The 13038-nt window shown below is 47.1% G+C and overlaps 1 protein-coding gene across 1 annotated transcript in view; it reads left to right on the top strand.

Annotated features, from left to right (window-relative positions):
* The window catches only part of KSR2 (kinase suppressor of ras 2), a 429355-nt gene that overhangs the window by 373819 nt on the left and 42498 nt on the right, over positions 1 to 13038 (top strand). The window contains exon 15 of the mRNA XM_010828829.1: positions 238 to 605. Coding sequence (XP_010827131.1) covers positions 238 to 605 — 368 coding nt within the window. The remainder of the gene's footprint in view (positions 1 to 237; positions 606 to 13038) is intronic.

The raw sequence follows: 13038 nt of genomic DNA on the forward strand, positions 1-13038 counted from the left end.
AACGGGCAAAGTCCTGGGAAACCAGGATAGGTGGTCCCTGCCCCCCAGCATTTCCTATCTCTGAGCTTCAGTTTGATGATCTCCCTTTCAGCTCCTTCACTTCAGCACAATGATAGACAGAACGTACCTGAGCAATTAGAGAGAGACACGTGTGCACCAGCCAACAATACACAGTGGGGACCTGGCGGGCAGGCGGGATGCTGATGGGAACTGACCCCTCTCCCGCTCTGGCCGTAGAATGAGGAGGGCCACGACGAGGCCGAGGAGTCGGAGGACGACTTTGAGGAGATGAACCTGTCCCTCCTCTCGGCCCGGAGCTTCCCACGCAAGGCCAGCCAGACCAGCATCTTCCTCCAGGAGTGGGACATCCCCTTCGAGCAGCTGGAAATCGGCGAGCTCATCGGGAAGGGCCGCTTTGGGCAGGTGTACCACGGCCGCTGGCATGGCGAGGTGGCCATCCGGCTAATTGACATTGAGAGGGACAACGAGGACCAGCTCAAGGCCTTCAAGCGGGAGGTGATGGCCTACAGGCAGACGCGGCACGAGAACGTGGTGCTGTTCATGGGCGCCTGCATGAGCCCGCCCCACCTGGCCATCATCACCAGGTCAGTCCTGCCCGGGTTCCCCACCAGGAATACTCCCACCAGGAATATTTGGGAATATTCATTCCCAAAGCTCTGCTTCCGGCAGTGTTGAGCAGCGGGGGTTCTGGTAGATTCAACATTCTGGTGAATAGAGAGTCTGGCTTTACCAATCACAACATCTGTGGTTTGAAGCTTTGAGATTCCAGAAAATGCTATTCGTGCTGTAACTCTGGCTGATAAGTGCTCTGGAGAGAGCTCCCTGTGGGAAGTCAGAAAAGCTGGTATTGAACCCCCTTGTGCTCCACATTTGTGAAAAAGCATCTTTGAGACTCACTTTCTCCAAATGTAATTGAATGGATTAGACTAACTCAGGTGTCAGCAAACTTTTCCTGTAAAGGACCCAATAGTGTTTTTGGCCTTGCAGGCCATAAGGTTTCTGCAGCAACAGCTCATCTCTGCTACTGTAGTGTGAAAGCAACCTCAGATAAACGATAAGTGGATGTCTGTGGCTGTGTGCCAATAAAGCTTTATTAACACGACCAGGCAATGGGCTGGGTTTGACCTACAGACCCTAGTTTGTTGAACCCGGATCAACATTCTGATGACTTAGTCTGACTTTCATTAAAACAGCAGAGCACATTTGTAGGGCTCCACCATTGTTGTTTTAAATATTCAGGATCCATAGTCTATAGCTGCACAAAAGGGATGGTGAACAGAGAAGTGACATTAGGAACATATCAGATGTTGGGAACTTTTTTGGACTTGCTGTCTCTAACCTCATGCAGTGATGTAGACTCAGTTGAGCAGTTGTGGAACAATCTTTTGATGTGTTTTTAAGCTGAGGCCTTTGCTCTCCTATCACTTAGGACTAGCCACAGCATCAGTGTTCTTGGTGTGGACTGTGATGCCAGGGGTCCATTAGGAATCTTTTCTTTCTTAATCTCAATACAAGCAATAAGATCCCAAGTACACAAGCCTTGCATCTTGGCAAGTGCTGTGGTGGGAGCTGTGGGCTCAGGGAAGATCTGGTATGTCTTTGATCTATTCCCTTGTGATCCATACAAACCCCCTTTGAGTCCATTTGTAAGACCTGGGTTATGGGTAGAAGCTGTGTTATCATCTGTCACCATTGATTATGCAGCTGGTGGGTTGACTTGAACTTGTGTGTCAAATGCTAAGTGTTTGCAAAGGATTAGAGATCTAAGGATGGCCCTTCAACCCTTCTTTAAACCAAGGTAGAAATTGGCAGCTCTCACTTCTACACAGGACCAGAAGTGGCTATCAGATAATATTCAGCTCAGATCATATTCGGGGGCTGAGCTGCTCTGAGTAGAGGACTGGATCAGTAAGCTTTTCTGAGTAACAAACACCCCCAAACTTTACAGTTTCTCGCTAGTCTGCACGCAGTTCTTCTGGGCTAAGCCAGGCTCAGTGGCTGGGGTCTTGGATGTGTCTGTGGTCCACTGGCAGGTCAGATTGAGGGCTGGTCAGTCTCGAATGCCCTCACTCACATGTCTGATGGTTGGACACATGTCTGATGGTTGACAGATTGTCAGCTGGGGTGCCTCAGTTCTTCTGCACATGGCCTCTCACCCACAACAGGCCAGCTTGGGCTCCTTTCCATGGTGGTCTTGGAGTTCCAAGCGCAGCAAGACAGCAAGAGGTCAAGCCCTGATGGACAGAGGCATTCTCATCTCTGTCTGTGTTGCACTGGCTGATGTCCAGTGGCCACAGCAAGTCACATGGCCAACCTCCATCCAAGGTGTGGAGAACAGACTCTACCTCTGGCTGGGAGGATTTGGAATGCCATTGTTGTAAGAATGTTCATGCCGCGAGAGGGCCAGTGTGTGGTTGTTTTTCCCATCTACCACTGCCAGCAAGCCCCTTAGCTCCCTTTTCTTTCTCCTTTCTGGTATGTATCATCTATATTAGCAGGCTGTCTGCAGCCCTTTACTTGGGGTACACAAGTCTGATTAGAAGATGGTCTTCCCCACCACCACTGGTTTCTGTCCCTGTTCCCACCAGTCTGTCATCCCAGTTCCTTCTCTCTGATCAGCTCCTCACCTTCTGGCCTACTAAACCCCTCTTTTTCAAATCCCCAGATTAGAAATTCAAAATCCATCATCTCTTCTCCTGTGCCTGGACCCTCTAAGGACCTCCTGGCCTCTGACTTTTTTCAGGGGTAACAGTGGAACCCACTTACCCACGCCTCCTCCCCTCTTCCCCAGGGGCAGGCTAATTGGAAATGGATGGATGCAGTTAGCAGCCTTCCTTGAAAAAAAGAGTGGGCTATTATGAAAATGTGTCGCTCCCCCTGCAAGCCAGCTGCATTGGCGGCCCCTTTTCTATTATATACAGAATCCTGAGTCCCCCTCCCCAAGCACCATAACTGCCTGCAGATTTCACAAATAGCACAGCCTTTTCCTGGCACCACGATAAAGACTCCGCAGCTTTGGGACATATAATTGGTCTCTGAAGTGTTTTGGTATTTTGTTTGAAGAAGCCAGATGAGCCCCAAAGAAGTGGCATTTATTCCATATTATTGTGTCATTATGTGTTTATCTGAGGGAGGGGCCGGGTGCCCTCTTCATTCCCGTTCAACACCGTCCACTTGTTGGCCACCAGGTTTCTTATCTGAACGTTCAGTTTGAAACCAAATATTTGAGTAATTTGATTAATCACTTGCATTCGTGCAATTGGCTGGCAGAGGTTGATGGTTGGATGCGAGCCAACCAACTGGAACAGCTTCTGGACCCTGGATTTATTTTACAGGGAACATAAAACCAGATAATCACCTGGCATATTCTGGATAAATTCACAATGGCATGTTCTAGCCAATTACTTAGTAATTATCATTGAAGTTAACACATATTTCTAAGATTAGCTTCCTTGTAATGCGGTGTGGGTGGCTGTTGGGGAGTGAGTAATAACCAACTAGTTACCCAGTTGCTAGAGCCACAAATGCAATTAGCAGCAAGATTGCTAAATCGTTTCACAATTGGGTCATTATAGGATTATTGCAAGGCTATAGACCGTCTGCACAATCACTCATTTTTTTTAAGGCCCCAGATTGAATTTGAAAGCTAATAAAGATAGAGTTGAATGAAAGCATCTCTTGTGCTTCTCCCTTGCTGCAGTGTCTCTTAGATATCAGATTCCCCGTCTGTAAAATGAAGAGGTAGAAGCAGATGTTGGGTGCAGGGTCCTTCTTTGGTTCTCTGAGCCTGGGCTGCTTCAGAAGCAGTCTGGAACAGCCCTGGAACCATGCTTCCCAAAACGCAGTCCACCAGGGCCTCCTGCATCAGAGCCACCAAGGGAGGAAGGTTGTTAAAATGCAGATTCCTGGGTCCCACTTCTATTCATTTCCTAGGACCATCATGACAAATGGCCACAACCTTGATGGCTTAAAGCACCATGCATTCATTCTCTTACAGGTGTGGAGGTCAGAAGTTTGGAGTGGGTCTTGCTACAACCAAAGCAGGGCTGCTTTGTTTTCTGGAGGCTTTGGAGCTGTTAGAGCTCCCAACTTTTAGAGCTGCCTTCCTTGCATCCCTTGGCTTGTGGCCGCATCCTCCATCTTCAAAGCCAAAAACATGGCTTCTTACTTCCACTGTCGGAGGTCACATCTCTCTAATAAGGACTCTTGTGGGACCTACCCAGGTAATCCAAGATAATCTCCCATTTCAAGATGTTTGACTTAATGGCACCTGCAAAGTCCCTTTTGCCGTATAAACTGACAATCACAGTGTCCAGCAATTAGGAGCTGGATATCTCTGGGGGCCACTTTCCAGTCTATTGAATTGTCCTCAATCTGGTGGATCAAGTCTATAGGTGAAGCCTTTTTCAACCAAGGTCCCATTCTAATTCCAACAAACACTTGGGATCCTTCCATAAAGAGTATCGCCAGGGAGTATTATTAAGTGCACAGCATAGGTGTCAGATGCGTCCAGCTAATGCAGAGGGAAATGGAAATGGAAATTTCCAAGGAAGACAGACAGGACAGAATTACAAAGGACTGGGACCTCAGGGGGAGGTAATGTGTTACCTGTCTGGTGACAGGAGTCTGGGCCAACCTGCCTTAGCTTGATGCCATGGAGACAAAACAAATCCCTGAAGTTGATGTCTCCAGAAGGGCTTCCCTAGGGCAGCCTGATGCCACTGAACCCACCCTGGCCATGTCACAGATGTGGAAACTGAGACCAGGAAAGGCAAGAGGGAGCCAGGACAGGAGCACAGGTCTCCATCATCAGTACACGTCATCCCCTGTCAGTTTGAAAATCCCATCCTTCTCCAGTCTTGTCCATCCAACCATCCATCCATCCATCCATCCAAACAACAGATATTTAGTAAACGCTTATTAAGCACCAAGCATTTTGCTGGATGTTAGGGGATGATAGTGAGCAAGACAGACATGGACCGGGTTCATAGAAGGCTATTATTTCATTTGGAGAGACAGCAGTAAATGCTAAAGCAATAGACATCATTTGAGTAGGTCCTAGTCTGTTGAAGGAAACAAACTGGAGAGAGGTGCTGCAGAGGGACTTGGGTGTCAGGGTAGTTTTAGGGATGTGTGTGTCAGGCTGGGGTGGTGTCCCGGCAGCCTCTCTGAAGCAGTGGTATTTGGGCAGGGACCCTGATTTTAGGAGCCAGCAGTGCAGACATGGAGGCAGGGAACAGCAAATACAAAGGCCCAGGAGTAGGAATGAGCAGAGGGTGCTTAAAAGACCAGAAGGAAGACTGTGGTGGCAGAGCCTGGTGGGTAAGGGCAAGAGGGTAGACAACAAAGGTAAAGAAGCTGGCAGGAGTCAGACTGGGGAGGGGAGGGGCTCTCTAGCTGGTTTAGGGAGCAGGGTTTAAAACAATACTGACACCTACCCCAGTCTCTCATCCTCGGCACTGTGAGCTTTGGGGCTGGACGATTCATTTATGCGGGCTGTCCTGTGCATTCTAGGCACTCCCTGCCCCCTGCCCACTAGGCACCAGCAGTACCAACTCCCTAGTTGTGATAACCCAAATGTCTTTAGATTGCCGACACCGCCTGGGGGCAAAGTTGCCCCAGTTAAGGACTCTGTAGTTCCCATAGAATCTCTAATTAGTCTGGATGGGGCTTGGCCCTCAGTACAAAGCCTCCCCAGGTGACTCTTTGAGCAGCCAGGAGACCCTCTGTCACAGGACCTAAAAGCTTGATGAGAGGTCTGAGTTTTATGCTCAGTGCAGCAGGCAGGGACAGTATCCAGTGTGTTTGGGGGCAAAAACTGGGAAATTTCCAACATGAAGGATGTTGCGGAGTGTTTTTAAAGCAGGGAGTATTTTGATGGCTGCCAAGGCAACAACAGTTCAAAGAAATGTCAGTTTATCTGCCCTAACTTCCCAACACGATCAAAGAGCTGGTGGCTTCAGTGGGTGCCAGCATCCACTCCCACCACCCATCCCACTGCCCCTGGCCAGACCGGGAAGCACTGTATTAACAGTGAATGAGGGTCTGCACCAGCAGAGGGGAAGCTGCCAAGTGTAAGCCTAGGGAAGAAGAAGCTGCCCCATTCCTTCCAGAAAGGTTTATCACAATGTCCCAGTGTCCTCCTTACATTCTGCATCAGCCAGGACAGGAGGACTTGGAGAGCTGTGAGCCAGGTAGAGGCTTTTCTTGCCTTTTCTTACAGCTAAAGGAGGCAGCATAGCTGATCCTCATTGTTAAAACCATTTCCCTGACTGAGGAACGTTAATAATTTAATGTTAATAAATGCAGAATCCTCCAGAAGCAACAGATGCCACCAGCCTTCAGCAAGGCACAGGGACAGTCTCCTGGTTATCACTGTGCCCATTTTCAGTTCAGTTCAGTCGCTCAGTCGTGTCTGACTCTCTGCAACCCCAAGGATTGCAGCACGCCAGGCCTCCCTGTCCATCACCAACTCCTGGAGTTTACTTAAACTCATGATCATTGAGTCAGTGATGCCATCCAACCATCTCATCCTGTCGTCCCCTTCTCCTCTCACCTTTAATCTTTCCCAGCATCAGAATCTTCCAATGAGTCAGCTCTTCGTATCAGGTGGCCAAAGTATTGTAGTTTCAGCTTCAGCATCAGTCCTTCCAATGAATATTCAGGACTGATCTCCTTTAGGATGGACTGATTGGATCTCCTTGCTGTCCAAGGGACTCTCAAAGAGTCTTCTCTAACACCACAGTTCAAAAGCATCAATTCTTGGGCACTCAGCTTTCTTTAGAGTCCAACTGTCATATCCATACATAACTACTGGGAACACCTTAGCCTTGACTAGACAGACCTTTGTTGGCAAAGTAATGTCTTTGCTTTTTAATATGTTGTCTAGGTTGGTCATAACTTTTCTTCCAAGGAGTAAGCATCTTTTAATTTCATGGCTGCAATCACCATCTTTGTGATTTTGAAGCCCCCCAAAATAAAGTCTGCCACTGTTTCCATTATTTCCCTATCTATTTGCCATGACGTGATGGGACCAGATGCCATGATCTTAGTTTTCTGAATTTTGAGCTTTAAGCCAACTTTTCACTCTTCTCTTTCACTTTCATCCAGAGGCTCTTTACTTCATCTTCGCTTTCTGCCATAAGGGTGATGCCCATTTTACAGATGAGAAAACTGAGGTCAGAGAAGCTCAGGGAGCCCTTGTCCAGATCATAGAACAGATAACTGGTAGAACCTGAAATTGAGCAGATGTACATCTGAATATATAGACATTCTCCTGATGGGTTGGTAGTTGAGGTAATTGGGAGTCAGCATTATCAACCTTCTGGTTCCAGTGGGTCTGGAATCTGCATGCTTCTGGGCAATGTGTAGTTAACTTCTTCCACCTAGGGGTTTCAGTATCTACAAAACAGGTCAGAGGATATAGCTCAGAATATTATCTACAGCCCTTGAAAGTGAAAGTGTTAGTTACTCAGTCCTGTCTGACTCTTTGAGACCCCATGGACTGAAGCCGACTGGGCTCCTCTGTCCATGGGGTTCTCCAGGTAAGAATACAGGAGTGGGTAGCCATTCCCTTCTCCAGGGGATCTTCCTGACCCAGGGATTGAACCCGGGTCTCCTGCATTGGGGAGGACTAAAGAAAAGTCCTCAACTTTGCTTAATGGTTAAACTATTATTATTTTGTCTTTCTTGGCTGTTTCCCTTTGCCTCTGCATTTTCTCACTTTTCTAATTAAATTTTTCCTCCCAGGGAAGGCCTGGGAGGCCAAAATTTTTCTATAAATAAGAGGCAAGAGAAGGACATGGAGGGCGGAGTTTCTATCCCCAGAAGGCCCCATGGGTTCTGCTCAGCTACGATCCCCTCTCTTCTTCGATACTCTTCAATCTTGAGAAGGAACAGGTACAGGACGAGAAGAGGAAATCCTAAACTTGGCAGAGGAACCCGGTTTTAGGAAGGGACTGGGTTTCAAGATGGGAATGAGATGGGCATGTCTGAGGACTACAAGGAAGCAAGAGCAAGTGATGGGGGCCGGGGGGAAGGAGCTACAGGGCCTCAGAAGTGCAGGTGAAGCCTTGGAGTCTATCCTAATGCAGGGGGAAGATTTTAAGCAGGAGCTGCTCCCACCCCTCTGAAAGTTTCCTGAAGGTCAGGCTGCTGCCTCCTTTGACTCTCACCTGCTTGAATCAACTGTGTCAGAACTCATTTGGTTGAGAGCAACAATGCCATCAACCAAGCCCAGCTCTGAGGGACACAGACAGAGGAAATGGGACTCTGGGGTGTCCTGGCTGACAGGAAAGATGCTGAATTGTTCCTCTGCCTTTGGGAACACAGTGAACTTCACCGTGATGCTCTCACAAGGATGGAAGTAGGGGAGAGTGACGCATTAGGGAGGGGCATTACCTTAAATAAACATCTGGTCTCAAAAGAGGGGCTCGGGCTGTGCGCCCCAGGAAAGAGAGGGAAGGAAGGAGAACATCTCTCCACAGCTCTTGAGCAGATTTTATCTCTCATTTAGTGCCTGTCATCAGTCCCCTTGCTGGGTGCCTGGAGTCCAAGTGCAATTCTGCAGTCATGTCATCCTGACTGTTCTGCCGGCACACACAGGACATCCACAGCCTGTCCTCATCTCCCAGGGATGAGATAGGAATGAAATCCCATGGGGCCTCATTTGCACAGCTTTTTAAGTCTGGTAAATATCAGGAGTTATTTAATAGGTTATTTATTTCCAGCTCCGAATCAGTTCCTGTTTTTCACGCTTTCAAACATAATAACTCCAGGCTGCTATCTTTGACACGAGGAGGACCCTGCCTTCTGCTAAGATGGTAACTTAGTGCCTGAATGAGATCTTTTTTGTAACTCTGTACGTATGGGCTTTCTGATTTTTTTCTGTCTTCAGGCCACTTTGATTGTCCTAAATATATCATACAAGAGTTGGGCGGGGGGTGGGGGGGGGACCTGAGCACATGAACATTCTGTTCCCCCCCATCATCTAGTGGAATTGACTTCCTTTTATGTTCAAAAAGCTGAATTGCTTTCTCTTTATATAAAGCACAGCTGAAAAGATTTTTTTGTCTGTGGCTGTCTTTAATTGTGCTGGAATGTAAGATGCCCTGGGACCTTTGTGAAGGAAGTCTATAAATGTGCTGCATCATCATTATTATTATTATTAGCATCGTCTCATTTATACTGTACATGCCCGTTGGTAAATGATCATGTGACCAGCAGAGGACTTGCGTGGGTGAAACGTTATGCCACTGCTTTCCTCAAATCTGAAAGATTCTACACTGGCCTGTGTGACACCATCTTCACTTGCCCTTTGTGTCTTATTACACAAGTGATAACTCATTTGTTGTTGAAAATACAGATCAGCAGAAAGAAAGTGAAATTCACCCAGAGTGTCTCCAGCCAGAGGCATTTTGCTATGTATCATGCTAGGCAGTTTTCTAAGGATATATGCCAACTCACAGTTTGTATTTGTCAGAGTAACAAGTAGCTGCTGTAACAAATAAGCCTTAAAACATTAAGTGGCTTAATACAAGAGAAATGTATTTCTTGTTTATGTAACAGTCCAAGACATGTGTTTCTGGATGGCAGGTGGCTCTTCTGCACGTGTGGAGGGGTTCATACTCAATCCCATCTTTTGGAGCTTTTCCCAGGGCTCAGAGTCCTCTGCTTTCAGTTGGGGAAAGAGGAAAAGCCTGGAGGGTCACATGGGCGACACACCATTTCACGCGTACGTCAGGGACTGGCCCAGCCCCTGGGCCACACCTGACTGCAAGGGAGGCTGAGAAATAGCTAAACTATATCCCTGGAAAGAAAACAACTTGGGTTTCAATGAAGAACCAGCAACTGTGAAAAACACACATTTATGGGTAGGATCGGTAAGATATGGAGAAAGAAATGGCAACGCACTCCAATATTCCTGTCTGGGAAATCCCATGGGCAGAGCAGCCTGACAGGCTACTGTCCATGAGGTTGCAAAGAGTTAGATACAACTTAGCATTTTGTTGTTGTTGTTCAGTCACTCGGTTGTGTCTGACTCTTTGCAACCCCCTAAACTGCAGCATGCCAGGCTTCCCTGTCCTTCACCATCTCCTGGAGTTTGCTCAAACTCATGTCCATTGAATCAGTGAAGCCACCCAACCATCTCATCCTCTGTTGCCCCCTTCTCCTCCTGCCTTCAATCTTTCCCAGCATAAGGGTCTTTTCCAATGAGTTGGCTCTTTGCATCAGGTGGCCAAAGTATTAGAGTTTCAGCTTCAGCATCAATCCTTCCAATGAGTATTCAGTGTTGATATCCTTTAGCATTGACTGGTTTGATCTCCTTGCAGTCCAAGGGACTCTCAAGAGTCTTCTCCAGTACCACAGTTCAAAAGCATCAATTCTTCAGCGCTCAGCCTTCTTTATGGTCCAACTCTCACATCCATACGTGGCTACTGGAAAAACCATAGTTTTGACTATATTCACCATTGTCAGCAAAGTGATGTCTCTGCTTTTTAATATGCTGTCTAAGGTTTGTCATAGCTTTCCTTCTAAGGAGGAAGCATCTTTTAATTTCATGGATGCAGTCACCATCCACAGAGATTTTGGAGCCCAATAAAATAAAATCTGTCACTGTTTTCATTTTTTCCCCATCTATTTGCCATGTAGTGATGGGACCAGATGTCATGATCTCAGTTTTTTGAATGTTGAGTTTTAAGCCAACTTTTCCACTCTCCTCTTTCACCTTCATCAAAAGGCTCTTTAGTTTGTCTTTGCTTTCTGTCATCAGGATGATGTCATCTGCACATCTGAGGTCATTGATATTTCTCCTGGCATCTAAACAAGTCCTTCTTCATTGAAAATAGACTTCTCCACCAACCCTGTTCATGGCTAGCTGTTTGCACTGAACGATTTTTGCATGAACAATACCTGTTTTGGATTTAAGTCTATTATTGCCAATGCCAAACTCCTGTTTGCCTCAGTTTCCTCATCTGTAAAATGGGGATGACATTAATCTCTTTTTCTAGGGAGGGATAAGAATTGGAGATCTTGTATGAAAAGGCTGTAGCTTAATGCCTCTGGTAACTAGAGGGGCTCGATACCTTGTATCTCCTGGTTGCTATAGTAATGACAACATTCTAACAGCGATGACAACAATAATGAAAATGATAGCGACAATTAGGAGAAGTAGTGTATTTTCAGGTGCCAAAGCCTTAGCTTTTGTAAAAACATCTTTTGTAAAAAGATGTTTTGTGTTTATTATAATATCAAATGATACAAGGCAATGACTGCAGCTTGATGCTTGGGCTTGTGACCCAGCTCTGCTCCAGGCTTGAGCCTTGGCCACGTGGCTTAACCTCTGTATGCTTCAAGCTGCCCAGGAGGAGATGTCAAGTCAGGGCTTGAATGTGCTGGTCTAAAGCTCAGATGAAAGGTTGAAGCTGGAAATAACTGCATGTGAGTCATCCACATAGAAGTGGTGATAGAAGCCGTGGGCTTCAGTGGAAGCTGAGGTCACCCTCCTCTCCCCTGGATCACCCTGGGAATGGCAATAGGAGCAGCCAGAGGTCATGGAGTCGGGAAGCCAATGCAAAGCACCTCCCGCCACCCATCTTCCCCACCACTGGTCCCTCCTATGTTGTCACGTGTGCATGCTCAGTCGCTTCAGTTGTGTCCAACTCTTTCAACCCTATGGACTGTAGCCCACTAGGCCCCTGTGTCTATGGGATTCACCAGGCAAGAATAATGGAGTGGGCTTCCATGCCTTCCTCCAGGGTATCTCCCCGACCCAGGATTTGAACCCACATCCTATGTCATTACTGTGTTTTATTTTCTATAGGGCACTTCTTACCATAAGATAATATTTTATTCCTCAATTCATTTGCTTCTTGCCTCTTTTCCCTACATCCCCTCCCCGACCTTAGAATATAAACCCCAGGAACACAAAGCCTCAGCTATTTGACTCACCCTTGTGTCCCCAGCCCCTAAACTATTAAGTCCTCCTTAAATACATGTTGAATGAATGAATAACAGATTCCAAAAATACACTCACTCACGTTATCATAGCCTGCTTCTCTCGGCAAGTGTAGCAGCAAACAATGAATGGTACTATTTACTTAGAATCACTGAGGAATGAGTGGGACATAAGTAAAATATAGTACAAACTAGTCAGGGGGTGGCTTGAGGATGTGGGAGAATTCGTGGTGATGGCAAGAGGAAAGATGCCAATAAGGTGATGTTGGTGATAAAAATATAGTAAAGAAGCTGAATGGCTTGGGGGTGTTTGCTTTGAACACTCATCATGTATAAGGTCCTGGCCCTGGTGCTGGGAATGAAAAGAAGTGGGCATGGCCCCTCCATCCGTGGTGCTTCCTAGTAGACAGGTAACTGGGTGATTCTCTAACGGTGTCCTAATGGCTGCTATAGGATCCTAAGGGGCTGACTGGGGCCCCAGAGTGGCCCCCTTATTCAACCAATTGGCCAGATGTGCAAGAAGGTCTTGGCATTCCTAGTAGAGGGACTGGCACGTGCAGAGGGCAGGAGGTAGGAGGCAGCAAGACCGGGGGTAGGGGTGGGGCTAGGGCACAAGCTGGAGTCACAGCTGGAATATAGGATCCACATGGGGAATAACAAGAGATAAGAAGTTGGAGATGCTCTTAAAGGACTTCAAGAGCCAAGCTAAGGACACAGAACTCTTCTAAAGTCAGCAGGAATCCCCCCCAGAGTTGTAACCAAAGGAGTGACAATGTCGGGTTTGCAATTTAGAAAGACCACTTTAGGGCAATCCCTTTTCTTAGGAGGGCTTGTCACAGGATTGTTGATGTGCGTCTCTGCTTTAAGAAGTGTGTAGATAGTCAGTGTTGATCCTTATCCGACGTCAGTGGGAACCAGTGCAGGTTTTAAAGCCCTTGGTCCTGAAAGATCCTTGGCTTGACTCCCTAAGGGGAAAGCAACTGTGAGCTGGCAGCCCTGTGGAAACGAAGGCGTCTTCAACAGCTTTCTCTATTTACCCGAGTTAAAAATAGCCACTGCACT

The sequence above is a fragment of the Bison bison genome, unplaced genomic scaffold (genome assembly GCF_000754665.1).
Source record: "Bison bison bison isolate TAMUID 2011002044 unplaced genomic scaffold, Bison_UMD1.0 scf7180017864495, whole genome shotgun sequence".
Lineage (NCBI taxonomy): Eukaryota > Metazoa > Chordata > Mammalia > Artiodactyla > Bovidae > Bison > Bison bison.